Genomic DNA, 16,364 nt, shown 5'->3' on the forward strand with positions numbered 1-16,364 from the left:
GCCAGCTCAGGGCATGTGCTCACGTCCTTGTCACAGGTGCACATCCGCTAGGGCTCCTCGTGTCCCCAATTGCAGGATGGATACTCGGGTCCCCATCATGCTCTTCTGTCCCCTGTCCCAAGCTGCCAGCTCTCACTGGATCGCCTTGTTCTCTGGCCCCTGCTCCCTGGTGGAGAGACCACGAAAGTCAGTCTGCGTTTCAAATCTCTAGAGCATTGCTGAGGTTCTTCCACTTTTTTATAGTTCTCTGAAAAATCAGCAGAACCTGATTATGAAAGAGTGACCTGTTTTAAAATAGAGATTTCATTACTACTTAGGTATGACAAGGCCCACAGATCAGGAGACAATGGCCATTGGACAGAGTTTGTTACTCACAGTTCCCAAGAGGATGGGTTATGCCTGGCGTGGAGGACACGCGGAAAAGCACCAGGGTTGGTCAGGGGGCAGAGGGAGCGAGGGGACCTGTGGGCTTCAGCCTTTATTGTGGTTTCTGCAGGAAAGAATGGGCGAGGTGGGGTGAGCAGGCTTAGGATGGGCTAGTTTGAATCATTTCAGGGCTCAGGGCTTAGGAGCTGCCCCTGGTTGTATGGTACCTGGCCCTGGTGTGATTAGGGCAGGTGGAGAGTAACCCCAAGTGTAAAAGCCCCATAAAGGGGGGTGCTTGGGGGTGTGAGCTCTGGATTGGTTGGTTTGCATAGGAAAAATGTGCTCCTGGGGGAGTTCTGGACCATCTCCAGGAACTGGCCAGCCCTGTGGCATGGGGGTGTCGGTCCCTGCAGGGTCAGCAAGGCCCCAAGATGTCAAAGCATCAGAATACAGAAAATAAGAGACCTGGTTCAAGACCTACCTAGGAGGGGCCCAGGGCTCCGTGGCAGGACAGGCCCGTGAGTTCACTGGGGCACCGCTGGCTCTAGCTGTGTTTCCACTACAGAGGGAGGTTGGGAACCTAGCAGGAGGCCAGGGGAAACTTGGCTTGGCCGTCAGCCGCGCGTCTCCAGGCACTTCGTGTGACAATGGCAAGTGCAGATGTGGCTCACAACCCGGCCGACCATGCCCCCTGCCCCGGGTCCTAGGAGGAGGCTGTCACGTGTGGGTGTATTTAGAGATCTGAGAGCCCTGTTTGTCTTAGGCCATAATGAGAGTTAACAGAAACCTTTTAGGTTTTTAACATTTCTAAACAACTGTTGCAACCTCACTTGGCCCAGAATGGCTGTTGGTAGAACAGAATGTACTGTAGTTTTAGTGGGGGGAGGAAAAAACAACAAAAACCAATTCTCTGTGGATTTATGAAAATAAACAGAATCAATGAGCAAAATTTGTTGGGGAGGCCTATTTGTCACACTCAGGAAGCTACAATCTCATTTTACTTGCCACTGTTGCTCTAGCATTGCCATTCGTTTGCTGAAGGCAAAATACATTACTTCTAACAAAAGTGGCCCCGTGTCCTGCTCCCCTGCCTTCCTGCAAACATTAATAACCAGCTGACTTCTTGTGTGTGCGTGTGTGTGTGTGTGTGTGTGTGTGCGTGTGTGTGTGTGTTCTTCCTGTTACCTTTTTTGGGGCTTACCGACAGAAATGTATTTTCTCTTGGTTATGGAGGCTGTGAGTCCAAGATCAAGGTGTCGGAAGATCTGGTTTCTTCCGAGGCCTCTCTCTAGACCAGCACATGTGGCTGCTTTTCGCTTTGTCTTCTCGTGGTTATCCCTTAGTCTGTGTTGTCTGTGTCAGAATTTCTTCTTCTTAAAAGGACACTAGTCATGTTGGATGGGTGCCCACCCATGTGACCTCATTTCAGCTTATTTACCCCTTTAAAGACCCCGTCTCCAAAACCAGCACACTCTGATCTTCCTGTTTACTTTTTAAAAATTGTTTATTTATTTATTTTATATCGAAGTACAGTTGAGTTACATTGTTGTGTTAGTTTCAGCTGTACAGCACCGTGATTCAGTTTTATATATATTTTATATATAAATATTCTTTTTCAGATTCTTCTCCCATATAGGTTATTACAGAGTATTGAGTAGAGTTCCCTGTGCTATACAGTAGGTCCTTGTTGGTAACCTATTTTATATTTAGTAGTGTGTGTATGTTAATCCCAAACTCCTAATTTGTCCCCCACCCTTTTCTCCTTTGGGAAAAGACAAATATCATATGATGTCGCCTATATGGGGAATCTTAAAAAAAAGACAAATAAACTTATTTACAAAACAGAAAGAGACTCACAGACACAGAAGACAAATCCATTGCCTTTGAACGTGGAACTTCCTCAGGACGTTTTCAGGGAAAATGCTGTGTCTCGGGCTGCTTCACATGGGCGTCTGCATGTCCACGGGTTTGCCTTGCCTTGTACAAGCCTGTGGTTTGCAAAGTCCCACCATAAATTAGGAACAGGAAAAGGGAGGAAGCACGGGTCACTATGGAAAAAAAAGTGTTTTGGGTTTTTTTTTAATAAATTTATTTACTTATTTATATTTATTTTTGGCTGCGTTGGGTCTTCACTGCTGCACGCGGGCTTTCTCTAGTTACAGCGAGCAGGGGCTACTCTTCACTGTGGTGCGCGGGCTTCTCATTGCGGTGGCTTCTCTTGTTGTGGAACACAGGCTCGAGGCGCGTAGGCTTCAGTAGTTGTGGCACACGGGCTCAGTAGTTGTGGCTCGTGGGCTCTAGAGCACAGGCTCAGTAGCTGTGGCACACGGGCTTAGTTGCTCCGTGGCATGTGGGATCTTCCCGGACCAGGGCTCAAACCCGTGTCCCCTGCATTGGCAGGCAGATTCTTAACCACTGTGCCACCAGGGAAGTCCTGCTTGGTTTTTTTTAACTTCATCAAGAGTCTTGTAAAATCATTGCTTTCATCAGGTTCTCCTGGGGCCTTGAAACTATCGTTGGGTGCAGGCCAGTTTATGGAAAGTTTATTGTTTCCTGCGAGGCAAGCTATGTGATTCTTCCCTGGGGGGCTGAGCCCTGGCAGCACTAGGAGGTGTCCACCCAAACGCAAAGCCCCGCCCTCCTCCCCCTCACACTCCTCCCACCTGGTGCCACAGACGTGCCCTTGGAGTGGACGGCTCAGGCCTGCTCATCCTCCCCTGGGAGCCCTGAACCCAGCCCACTGCTGAGTCGTGAGCACGCTAACAACCATGAGTGGATCTGCCATCCAAATGATTTGTCCACATTATTTTTATACCTGACAGTTTATGGGAAATGGGTCTTTATTTTTTCATTGGAGAAATGACTGTTTTCTTCAGTTTGGCGTTTCCAGAGAGCCATTCACATTTAAAGCTAATATTGGAACAGCAGGTTTCCACTGAAAATATTTACCTTTTCCTTGTTGGCAACTTGTCAGTGTTGGGGAAAATAGATGCTTCATTGAAATCTAAATACATTATGCTTTTCTTTCTCACATGTCAGTCACAAGCTGAGGAGCATTGTGAGAAGTGTTGGGAAAGCATTCTGGTCTTCGTTTTTACTTATTTTAGATGTCATCTGGCGTCTTGTTCTTGTTCAAAAAGAGACATCCCAACGCCTATCACTGGCGTGGAGAAGCCCTAGGATAGCAGGTTAAATGTCACCCCTAGGACATCAGAATTGATTGTGGCTAGTGTGACCGGCGGGGTCTCTTGCCCAGGAAAATCCATTGCCAAACAGAAGGGCATAAAGAAAGCAGCTGCCATTTCTCAAAAAGCACAGGGCCCCAGGGCCTTAACAAATATTTAATTCTCCCGACTACCTTGGCAGGTAAGTATTGTGGAAAACAAGGGCTCGGACAGTTTGAGACCCTGGGCCAAGGTCACACGCAGCCGAGATGAGATTCCAGCCCAGGGCTGTGTGACCCCTGCTCTCTTCCCCCAGCTGTGAGCTGCTCTCTATTTTGCCTGGGGCCCCGCCTCTGCCACACCACATGGCCAACGTCCTGTACTGGTTATGGCCCCTCCTTGGGGTTCATGGCTCCAGGAACCTCTGGGCCCAGTGTCTCTGACGCAGCCAAAGAGACGAAGGCCCTGGGCACATAGACTAGCAACTGGGAAGGATGGTACTTTGGGCTACTCTGAGTCTCCTCGTCCACCCAGAAATCTGAGAAGGCAGAAAGTGTGATGAGCTGATGCAGCAGAAGTGGCCCCACCCCACGACAGATGCTCACAAACCCAGAAAAGATTTGGCCCTCATTATAACCCCCTTGATCTTCAAAGGGAAATTGGCTCCCACTCTCTTGAAATTAAGAACCTCTGTTTATCAAAAGACACCGTAACAAGTGAGAAGACAAGGCATCAACTGGGAGAAGATGTTTACAACATACCTAACCAAGAAAGGATGAATTCCCAGTACAAGCAAAGATAAGCAGTGTATTATGCATAGTTGTATTAAAACACCCGTTTTTAAAGGCAATGGAAAGACTAGTCCAAAATTCTGAGCAGTTTCCTCCATGAGAGGCAGGGCTTGGGTTGAGGCCACAGTGGTTCAAGTTCATATTTTCCCAAGATGAATGTTCATGTGTGTCTGTTATTTTATTAGGCTTTATAACTAACATGTTTGTGCCAGGCAATCCTTCATACATGTCAAATAGTAAATGTTTTAAAAATAAAGGTAAAAAGTAGTTACTGACAACCCCCAGAGGTAGGTTTCACTATCCCCGTTTTTACAGATGGGGTCAGACTAGCTGCTGACACACACCTGCACTCCAGGCACTTTATATGAACCGTCTTTTTTAGTGTTTATGGCACCTCTATAGATACAATCATTTTCATCATCACAGTTTATAGAAAACAGAAGCTTAGTGAGACAAGGTAGCTCTTGCAGTCACTAGCTGGTCATGACTGGTGGTCAAAGCAGGGCTTCCCCCGTGGCCTGCCCCATGTCCCTCTCGTGCGTGAGGGGGTGACAAGGCGTCTACCCCCACTTGTCCTGTGCTGCAGTCTCCATGTCTGAATGATGGTGGCATCCCCACGCTGTCTACTGCCAGGCACCTGAGGTTCTGAATCACTCGGGCGGTCATAGACCGGGAGGCCCAAATCACAGACAGTTACGTCCCACAGTTCTGGAGGCTATAAGTCCAAGATCAAGGTGCTGGCCCGCTGGTTCCCCATGAGGCCCACGTGGTGGCTGGCAGACGACCACCATCCGTGTCCTCACGCGGTGGAGGGGACAGGAAGCCAGCGAAGGGTGCTAATCCTGCCCTGGGTCCACCCTCCTGACCTCACCTAAACCTAGTTACCTCCTAAAGTCCCACCTCCAGATGCCCTTACCTCGGGGGTTAGGGCTGTAGCATGTGAATCTGGAGGGACACAAGCGTTCAGTCCATGGTAGGCGGGGATGAGGGGAAGGAAAATAGATGGAGAGCTGGCAGGTAAAGCGGGTGGTGTTGAAATCTATCTCTGCTGCTCCCTTTTAAGGCCGTCCAGCTATAAGGAGCTGGTTCTCTGATGACCTCAGCCCCTTCCTCGATCAGCACCCATGTGTCTGTGAGTACTCTTGTTGAGTTTTTGATGTCACCCGGGCCTAATCTCACTCTTGTTTTGCCGTGAATGTCTCTGACATTGTGTTTGAGTACAGTTTCGAGGTTCTAAGGGTAGGAATTTCCAGTAGCTTGGTGTCCCAGCTAAGCATGGGGCCCGGATGCTATGCCCAGCTCCCCGGACAGCTGTGCGGGGACCACGGTCCACACGGGGACCAGTGGCCGTGCGGGACCAACATCCGCATGGAACCCCCCACCCACCCACCTTCCATGCAACTGTCACGGGCCTGTGCTTCCAGGCATCCGCATGCTGGACGGAGACGTGACGGACGTGGTGGAGGCCAAGTCCCTGGGCATCAGACCCAACTACATCGACATTTACAGCGCGAGCTGGGGGCCAGATGACGACGGGAAGACGGTGGACGGGCCTGGCCGACTGGCCAGACAGGCCTTCGAGTATGGCATTAAAAAGGTGTGAGTAACCCAGAGCTGCGAGGGAGCCTCAGGGATGGGGGGAATAGTGAAAATATTTAAAAGTGAGAAATCAGAAGGAATAAAGCCAAAAAGAATATTAAAAATACTCTCAATCCGACAAACCCAAAGATGATCTTCCAAATGCTCTTTTAACTCTTCTATGCATATAGAAGGAACTGGGTTCACTCACCTTTTTTAGAAACAAATATGGGACCATCTTCATGCTGTTTCGCAGTATGTCTTATCAAACAACCAACATGTCATATAGTTAAGAAGAAATCTTGTCACATAGGTAACAATAAATAAACTTGAGGGACTTTCCTGGCGGTCCAGTGGTTAAGACTCTGTGCTTTCACTGCAGGGGGGCGTGGGTTCCATCCCTGGTCGGGGAACTAGATCCCACATGCCGTGCAGTGTGGCCCAAAAATAAATAAATAAATTTGAGCAGCATACACACAAAATCAGAGTGACACAGGGGAGAGCCCCAAAGCAGGACGGCGATGGTGCCAGGACCAGAGCGAGGGAGAAGTCATTTGGGGGCTCAGGGAAGTGGCTGTCCACCAACGAGAGCAGAAGGACATCACCTCATTACAGAGTAGCTGTTCCAGAGAGTACCAGCTGGTCACTCACCAGCCCCCTGGCTCTGAGCCTTGGAGCCTGATTGCCCCCAGCTGAGGGGTATATGCAGGTGGGTGGTGGGGATCCTAGACTAACCACTTGGCCCGTTAACTGGGACAGTGCAGGCGGAAGGGGTGTCTGGGCCTCGGTCCACCTGCTCACAGGAACCCCGAGCCGTGGAGCTGTCTGCGTCCATCATGGGGAGTGTGCTCACCCAGCACCCCCGAAGCAGCAGGTCTTGGCCATGTTCCCTCCTTGCCAGCTCGCAGCCCAGTGTGTTTGGGGTGGACCCCACTGGGGGCTACACCAAGCAAACATCTGAGCATGAGCCCTCCACCCACCGGCTGAGGGGGAGCAGAGGAGGCTGTCAGGCTCCTCTCGGGAGGTCCAGCCCAGTCACTCTGTGGTCATCAGTTCTGGGTCCTTGTGAGTCAGAAAAGCCTGGAGATGTCCCAGCTCTTACAAGCACGGTGGCAAGGCAGATTTATGGGCGAGGACAACTTCTTGGAGCAGACACAGAGCTGTGGTCAGCGTCCGGGTGGCCCTGGGAGGCCCGGCGATGCTGGCAGGGTTGGGTCAGGAGGTCCAGGCATCCCCAAGGCAGGGTTTATACCTCTGACTTCTACAGGAAACAGGACGGGGGGCCAGGTCAAGCCCATTTTATTATCTATATTTTTTAAACATTTTTTTAAAGTTCTTACCTTATTGTAAACCATGCATGATTAAAATGTGGTTAATAAATAAAATAGTACCAGAGGATTATAGTGAAAGCAGCCCTTATCACCCTCTGCCCATCCCCCCGTGGTGCCCCACAGAGGATCAATCCTGAATTCTGAGCAACACTGGCTTCATCCAGCTCTCAGGGGAGTGTGGAAGGTGCGGAGAGGACCATGTGGTTCTTGTCACAGTTTCTTGAAATACTGAAGTTACTTCATTTTTTTTTTTTTAGTCATTCTGAATAAAATATGCCACATAGGGAGCCTTAGATCACAGCTGTCTGAAGTTGTCACTGAAAATGCTCCTAGAGATTTGATGATCTCAGACCGAACCACATTCTCCCATCTGTTTTTCCTCCTCGATGCCCTGTTTGTCACCTATATCCTTTTTCTGTAAAATCTGACTTCATCTTTGGTAGATGGTGTGGGTTGGTGGTAGGAGACGTCAGACCCTATACTTTGGCATAAAGATGTGTTTGATGTTGGTCCTCATGTGGCTTGTCACCCAGAAGGGGAGAGTCAGTGTCACTGTGGCTGAAAGCACTGGCTTTGTCCAGATGCCGGGCATTTGCTAGCCCTCTGAGTCCATGGATGAGGTCTCCGCTTCCCAGGCAAGATGTTCAAATACGTTCCGAAGGTGTTGAGGTGTGGTGGCTTCCTGAACAGAAGTGCAAGTTCATAGCCAGGGTTGAAACGTCCCCTGGAGCCTCTGTCCTGTGGCTTCCATAGGAACAGAAGACCCGGAAAGTGAAAATGCAGTCCTCAGAGATGGCTCAGACCTGGGTGTTTCCTCTGCCTCATTCCCACATTCCCTTTCCAGGAAACTGTTTTCAGAAGGGAAAGAGACTTTGGACACCTTGATGCCTGTGAGAACTCATGGGTCTAGTGGTACCTGCAAAGTGCAAGGTGAAGAGATGCAAGTCTTTGGCATTTAGGCCTCTGTTATTCAAAGTGGGGTCCCAAGCAGCAGAGCTGGCATCACCTGGGAGCCCGTCAGAAGTGCAGAATCTTGGGCTCACCTGGACCAGCTGAGCCCAAGTCTGCAATGTAGCAAGACCCCCAGGGATTCTTCTCACAAGTGTGAGAAGTGCTTTTTGAGGTCATTCTCCATGCTGCTGGAGCAGTAAGGTCGCTTGCCCTGCTTTGCAAAATGACAGCCTTTGATAAGTAATTTGGAGTGAGGTGAGGAGTTGGAGGTGAAATAAAGACAGGCTCTGATGGGTTCAACACCCTTTCATTCCAATTTTCGTTGCTTTGAACAAGCTTCTGATTAATCTTTTCCTACAGGTAGTTATGGACACAGACACATGCATGTCCTTAGTCCTTTGTGCCTTTTTTTCCAGAAGGTTGCCATTTTTGCTAACTGTAAGTAACCTTTCTGTCGAGCTGTTGGCAGTTTGGGCAGGTCTACCTTCGAGATGTGGGAAACGGAGTGGATGAGGCAGTTTTGAGCCCTGGGACTGGGCTGTCCCTCGAGCCTCAGGTTGGAACTGGTGCAGATGTGGGAGTGAAGACAAATAGGCACAAAAGGGTGGGGACCTGTGGTCTACTTGGCCCAAAAGTGGGGTGTCCTGGTGCTTCTGGAGCAGGTGGGTGCCCTCAGTCCGGGTGGACTTGAGCTCCAAGGGTGTGTCAGGCATCCTGTCAGAAGCAGGGCTTCAGTCAGGCTACAGGGAATTGTGGGATTTTGTTGAAAATTTTCTTTAAATTGGCCAGTTGTTGGGCGTAAGTGTCAGCTTCCTCCTGTGTGTTTGGACAGGAGTATCCTTGGCAAGGATGCCGGAGCCACCAGCCCACGTGGAGACGGGTATTGGCACCTCTCTCTGGGGCTGGCTGTGCCCACCAACAGTCCAGCCTTTCGGACCGAACGGGTCGGTTCCGTCTTGGAACTGGTGTTCTTCTTTAGCTGGTGTTTGTGGCTGGGATGAGTGTTGGTTGGATCCCATGGGTGTGGGTTGGAGAGACTGCAGGAGCTCCCCTGACCTGCTACTGTCTTACAGAGACTTGCTGTCACGTGTGTGTCCTTAAATGTGAAAACCTACACACAGGTGAAGCCGCTGGCCTTGGTTGCGCTGGCAGTGTGGCCGCTTCAACGCTGACCCATGGGGAAGCCCCGGGGCACTCTCCTAGGATGGCCCCGGGGTGTTCTGGCCCTTGGCCCTTGTTCCTGCAAATCCTGGGCCCGCCGCTTTTCAAGGAGCTCTTCTCCAGGAAGGATGCTTCTGCAGCTGGGTTTTCAGGAACTTTTGCCCTCTTCCTAAGCCAGAAAAATTAACGTCATAAATTCAGTCGTCAGCTTTCATCTCAGTGTACTTGGGGTCGCTGCTTGGTCTTTCTGATCGTGGGTCATTGCAGTGGAAATTACTGGTGTTGCTCTGGGACAGAGCAGCTTGTGTGAGGGCCTTGATTTTCCCGTGAAGAACAGGGAGGACTTTCTGGGCCAGCTTCTCAGTATGACATTGTGATTCTATGGTGTCATGGCTGTTGCTGCCAATACTCTATGAAAATTGGAACGCCAGAGCCCATCAGCCCACAGACCACGCACTGGGCGGCCTCTGTCTGGTCTGAGTGCATCCTCCTCGGCCCCCTCCCTCTTCAGGGGCAGAGGGGGATGCCGGACAGGGGTGAGACCAGCTGGGGGTCCATGTGGGCTGACGCCTGTCCTCTCCCCTCCAGGGCCGGCAGGGCCTGGGCTCCATTTTTGTCTGGGCGTCGGGGAACGGCGGCCGAGAGGGGGACCACTGCTCCTGCGACGGCTACACCAACAGCATCTACACCATCTCCGTGAGCAGCACTACAGAGAATGGCTACAAACCCTGGTACCTAGAGGAGTGTGCGTCCACCCTGGCCACCACCTACAGCAGCGGGGCCTTCTACGAGCGCAAAATCGTGAGTCCTCGGCGGAACCCCGGGGGATGAGCTCTTTGTCCCATTCTCAGGAGGACGGGCCAGTCAGGGCAGTGTGTACCTGGCCCCGGGCCCAGCCTTGCCTTCAGGGAACTAGTTGTGCCTCAAGGTAAACCCCAGGCCCTTGGCAACCTTCCTCAGACCTTGCCTTTCTAATTTTGGCACAGAATACCAATTAAAACCCTCTCTGTCTCTAGGGATCTAAAAATAGCCTTTAAGAACCGGGTGTATTCTCAGCACTGTGTCTTTTTTTAGCTTTCTATGTTCTGTGGTCACATTGCTTGGGATCCAACTGGCCAGTTCAGTTTCAACGTGCAAAACAGAGTGAGAGAAAGTCTTGCTTCTATACGGAAACAGTTTAGAAATCCGGGTGTCCTAGGTGTTCCCTCCTCACAAAAGGACTTTTCCAGACACTTCAGTTTGAGAGCGGTTTCTGTCGGTTACACTCACTTCAATGAACATCAGTGCGGTTTATCTTTTAGAAAGTAACTTTTAGTTTAGTGATGGGTGAAGTTTGTGCTTGTTCCTTCCCTACGTGCTTTCCTACTTTGAAAAAATGTAAGAGGGGAGGGTTTCAAGTTGAAATCAATGCAGAATTCAAATGCACAGTCGTTAGGATGGTTTTTAGACCTTGAAAATAAGGAGACCGTGGAGCTGGCCAACTGGTTTAACCTGAAAGCTCACTGGCGTCTTTTCATTTCTCCTGTTCCCTGGCCACATCTTTAGACATTACTTGTAGGCGTATTTTTACATTTTTCTGTGGGAGCGTGCAGGCTTCCCGTTCCCTGATTTGCTCTGCACCAGTGGGAAGGTCAGCGGCGATCCTCCCACCGCCAGCCTGGCAGCAGCCCAGGCTGTTTCACGAAGGTATTAATTTATTTTCCTTTTCTACTGGACTGTGCACCCCTGGGATGGGGCTGAGATTCTGAATGGTAACCTGTTCATTTAGGAATCTAGCTCATTTGAACACGGACTTGCTGGAGTCTCATTAAGCAGAACCTGACAGAGGCCTTGGCTGGAGGGGGCAGGGAGGTGCTGTGTCCCCGGGAGCTCTGTGCTGGGTGGATGCCATTCACCATCCCTGGGAGGTGGGCTTGCAGCTTTATTTGCTTAATTAATCACACGGCATCTGCAAGTGTGTACGTGTGCATGCGTGGGCACACGCCTTAGCTGCAAAATGCCTTAATTTCTTTTTCTTTTTTAAAAAAATTCTCTGAGCCCTAATGTATGGTAATGTATGCCCTCTGTCGTTGGGCAGAGGGTGAAAGAGAAAATCACACTCCATTGCAGCTGCTGTCCTGGTGCTCGTCCCTGGTAGTACGGGTGGCAGGTTGTTTTTTGTTTTGGTTTTTGTTTTTTCCCCCAACTCAACAAGGCCAGGTGTTTCCTCTGAGTCCCTTAGAGACCCTGCCAGGGGGTGAGCCCCTTCCCTGGATGGTGGGCAGCTTGCATATGCACATTCAGGCAGGTGTCCATGGAAATTGGAGCTCGGGCCCCTCATCCTCTTCCGTTGCTACAATCTAGCGAGTACCGACCTGCAAGGGATTGCCCGGTACTGAGACAGGGCTTGTGATACAATAAGTTGCACCTAAAGCGGCATCTCTCCCTCATTCATTCACTCACTGAACACAGCCAAGTACCAAGCAGGATGTAGAGTTTCAGGAAGGGGCTGCCCACCTTGGTTCAGCCATCCCCTCCCTGTGGGGAGGCCCCTCTACTCATGCCCCTTTCTCTGAGGCTGGAGAGCCAGCCACGGGCCTTACCTGCCCTTGGGAGCTTGGTCTCCTGCCCACACAATCTCACTTTCCCTCACTGGCCACCTTTGACTGAGTACAAGTATGTGCCAGGTGCCAGCTGTGCTTTCACAGGAGCCCCGTGAAGGACTTGGCATTAAGCCCCTTTGCAGATGAAGATCCTGGGGTCAGAGAGGTTGCATCCTCATCCCTGCTCCCTTGCCCTCCCCAGTGTCAAGGTCCTGCTGAACTAGGAGGGGGGAGGAGGCTGGTCTCCACCAGCATCCCTGTCGAATCTTCCTCTGTGTGTGTGACACGGGCTGGATCCCTCTCACTGGTAATGGTCGGCCCAGCTGAATCATGAGGAAGGAAAATGCTGTGTTTGGAAGAGGATCTGGACTGTTACCATGGGGGAAATTCATTCTCAAGGGTTTTGCAGATGGGTTGCTGGGGCCTTACAGTTGGTGGGTATATTAGTCTCCTATTGCTGTCATAACAAATTGTCCCAAACTTTGCAGCTGGAAACAGCACAGCTGTGTCATCTCACAGCTCTGTGGGCCAGAAGTACTGCAGCCTCCACTGGGTCTCACAAGGCTGATGTCCAGGTGTTGGCTGGGCTGCATTCCTTTCCAGAGGCTGGAGGGAGAATCCATTCATTGTTCATCCAGGGTGTTCACAGAACTTAGTTCCTGGTGGTTATAGGACTGAGCTCCTGTTTCCATGTGGGCTGGCTGCCGAGGGCTGTTCCCAGCTTCTGCGGGCCACCCATGTTCCTGGCTTTTGTCCCCCCCCCAGCGCCCTCTTCAAAGCCAGCAGGGAGGGTCAGGTCCCTCCTAAGCCTCATCTCTCTGACAGACTTTTAAGGGCCCTGTAATTACATCGGGCCTGCTAGGTAATCCAGGATAAATCCCCAATTTAAGTTCAGCTGGTTAGCAGCCTTAGTTCCACCTGCAAAATGCATGGGAGTCACACTAGGGCCAGCGTCCCATCCAGCACAACAGGCGTCTCCCAGCTGTACCCACGCGTGCTTCTCCGTTTCAGTTCAAAGGGAAGGTGCAGTCAGGCTGGACTGTGGTGAGGCCCAGAATCAGTGCCCACCCCCGTCACCAAGGGACACAGGTGTAGCTCCTGCTGCAGACAGAACTGGGTGCTCTGGGACACTGTCAGCTACCTCGGAGGACGTCCTGATGGAGAGAGTGCTCTGTGACCTTCTCTGACCAATGGCCGACCTCTGGCTCACGGCAGAGATGCTCTCTGGGCCAGACGGCACCTGCACGTGTTTCCCTGCTCTGAAGTCTGGAGTGACTTGGGGGTTGTTGATGGGGGCCCTGGCAGGGGGTCTTGCCGTGGAGGCCCCTCTGTTTCATTCTGTCTCTCTGTTGAGTCTCGGGCTGCATCTGCAGTGGTGGGGGGCTGTGGCCTTGACCCCCTGTTCCTACCCCACCATCACCCTGTTGCTGCAGGGGGTGCCAGACACGCAGAAACCTCCGTTGCCAAGGTGTGTCTGCATAGCACCTCTTCCATCCCTGGGGCCAAGGTCATGCCTGCCCAGGGGCAGTGTCCTGAGCAGCCTCTGACCCCGGCTGCTTGCTGCCCTCGCCCAGGTGACCACAGATCTGCGCCAGCGCTGCACTGATGGCCACACCGGGACCTCTGTTTCAGCCCCCATGGTGGCCGGCATCATCGCCTTGGCGCTGGAAGCAAAGTAAGTTCCCACCTACCTTCCCTCCTTTTCCTTTCTTTAAAAAAGTTTTTATTGTGGTAAAATACACATAACGTAAAATTTATGTTTTACGCACCATTTTAAGGGTGATGCTCATTAAGCACATTCACTGTTGAGTGACCGTTGCCGCCAGCCATCTGCAGAACATTTTCATCTGCCCAGACTGAAGCCCTGTACCCATCAGATAGCTTCCTGTGTGGTCTGCTGGGGCTGCCATAATGAAACACCACAGACGGGGCTTAAACAACAGAAACGTATGATCTCACAGTTCTGGAGGCTAGAGGTCTAAGATCGCGGTGTCGGCAAGGCTGTTTCCCTCTGAGGCCTCTCTCCTTGACGTGTCAGTGGTCACCTCCCCGTGTCCTCATGTGGCATCTGTGTGTGTATGTTTAGATCCTTCTATAAGGACACCAGTCATGTTGGATCAGGGCCCACCCTAATGACCCCATTTCACCTTAATTACAGACCCCCCCATCTCCATGTGCAGTCACGTCTGAGGTCCTGGGGGTCAGGGCCTCAACGTGTGATTTTGGGGAAGGGACGTGCAATGCAGCCCATAACACTCCCCATTTCCCCCTCACCCAGCTCCTGCCAACCACCGTTCTAGTTTCTGTCTTTATGAACCTGACTTCTCTCAGACTTCAGATTTGTGGGATCACACAGTGTTTGTCCTTCTGTGTCTGGCTCACTTCACTCAGCATAGTGTCCTCCAGGTTCACGTCAGGATTTCTCCTTAACGGGCATGAGTGGCTTCTTCCCTTCTCTCCCGTTTTCAAGCTCATAGTCTCCTGCCCTTCGTAGGAGCACAGGGAGCTGGGGGCGGGGGGGGTGCCCCAAGCCTGCACCGCACCTCCCGACCACACTTTAGGTTGATACAGCTGTCCTTTGTCAACTTTAGTTCATAAGTTGACAATACGGTGGTGATGATTTATCTGCTTTAAGCTGAACAAAAACCCTAGAGTTGTCAATGGGTGGATGGTTCAGAAAAAGAGAGTCTACTACACATACAGTCATGGGATCAAAAACAGATTTTAGTTTAAATATCAAAACTGGCTCAGAACACCCAGCCCTTTGAAGGAGTCATTTGCCGCAGGTGAGATTTTAAATGATTCAGCAGTTATATTTGGGTTACTGCAATCCTTCTAATTATGTATGTTTGCTCGTTGATTTGCATCAGGCGAAAGAGCGTAAAACTCAAATGCTAACCATTTCACAAAGAAAGAGCTAAATATGTTTGATTTTCAGGCCAAAATGATAGCTTCTGTGTCCTGAGGCTCATTTAAAAAATGCTAAATAGTTGCTTGTATGGAAAGTTGCTTTCACATACTTGGTGGTTGGTTGTTTTTATATTTTCTTTCCTTCCTTATTGGAAACACGGAAGGAGTTTTGTTAGTTGAAACTAAATAGGAAACAAACCCCGCTTTGTGCCGGATTGTCCCATTAAACTTGGCCTGTGGACTCATGAATTCCCCGATCACTGCCTCATCATTTTAGCTCATCCTCAGAATTTTACAGGTGGTAGGTCAAGCACACGTCATTGGAAACAGCGTCCACTTAGAGCATTTAAACACATAGGGTTGGTCCAGGAAGGAACTTGGTATAACTAGGGGCACTGCTGGCCTCAGCTGAGGGACTTTGGAGGCCGGGGTAGTGTCTGGGCAGCTTCTCACGTGTGCAGCAATTTTGCTGTGGAAGGAGGCCGGGCAAAGCCAGGTCACCTGGAGGGAGAAGCTCTCGGGGGTGCAGGAGGCCTGCGGGCAGCATGTGACAAGGATGAAGGAAGAGCCTTATGTGTGAGAACCACCCCCAAGGCCTAGCAATCCCTTCTTCATTTAAAAAAACATTTTAAACACCATTTCTTAGACATGTTTTCATACAACTGTATATGTGATTTTATTACTATTATCAAAAATGAAATGGAGTTTCTCCTAGTAAGATGGTTTCTCACATCCTCCCTTTCTAAACCCTTTCTGTGTCAGCTCTGAAGCTCAGGCTTCCTGGCATCTGTGCTGAGCTCCCGGGGGGCTGGCTTTCTCCATCTTGGGTGGACCCTGCGGATGTGAGGGGTGACGAGCCCGGCCAAGCAGGGGAAAGGGCGGCAGGCACATCTGCTGTCTGGAATCCAAAGCCTGTGTGTGCGCCTCTCCACCAGAGGGCAAGGCCGTGGGCCACTCAGGGCCTCAGATCCTCCTCTAACAGTGAGGCTGGCTGTGGTCCTCAGGAGGGCAGTGGATAAGGGGAGGATAGCAAGTCAGCTCGTGCCAAGAAAAGGTCTGGAAACTGTACTGATGGGAACAGTTGGGATAGGCAGCCAGGAGGCCACTGACTGGCCGGGGACCAGCACAGTGTCAAGAACGTGGTGGAGAAGTCAGGGGAAGCCAGGGCTAGAGCCCAGAGAGTGGGAGACCCCAGGGAGGAGGAGTACACAGGCCCCCCAGGACTCAAGCCACAGGTGAGCTTCTAGTACTAAAGCAGGCAAAGCATTTGTTGGGAAAGTAAAATAGTGCAGCTGCTGTGAAAAACAATGTGATGGTTCCTCAAAAAATGAAACAGAATTACCATATAATTTAACAATTCCACTTGTGAGTGTGCACCCAAAAGGACTGAGAGCAGAGACTCGAAGAGATATTTATACAGCCATGTTCACAGCAGCATTACTCACAATAGCAGAAGGTGGAAGCAACCCAGATGTCCATCGATAGATGAATGTGGTCTATGGAATGTCATTCGGCCTTGAGAAAGAAGGA

General features: G+C 50.8%; 1 protein-coding gene across 1 annotated transcript in view; it reads left to right on the forward strand.

Moving 5' to 3' along the window:
• The window catches only part of PCSK6 (proprotein convertase subtilisin/kexin type 6), a 250,646-nt gene that overhangs the window by 163,190 nt on the left and 71,092 nt on the right, over nt 1–16,364 (forward strand). The window contains exons 9-11 of the mRNA XM_007451962.1: nt 5,746–5,918; nt 9,931–10,143; nt 13,499–13,599. Coding sequence (XP_007452024.1) covers nt 5,746–5,918; nt 9,931–10,143; nt 13,499–13,599 — 487 coding nt within the window. The remainder of the gene's footprint in view (nt 1–5,745; nt 5,919–9,930; nt 10,144–13,498; nt 13,600–16,364) is intronic.

The sequence above is a fragment of the Lipotes vexillifer genome, unplaced genomic scaffold (assembly GCF_000442215.2).
Source record: "Lipotes vexillifer unplaced genomic scaffold, Lipotes_vexillifer_v1.1 scaffold851, whole genome shotgun sequence".
NCBI lineage: Eukaryota > Metazoa > Chordata > Mammalia > Artiodactyla > Lipotidae > Lipotes > Lipotes vexillifer.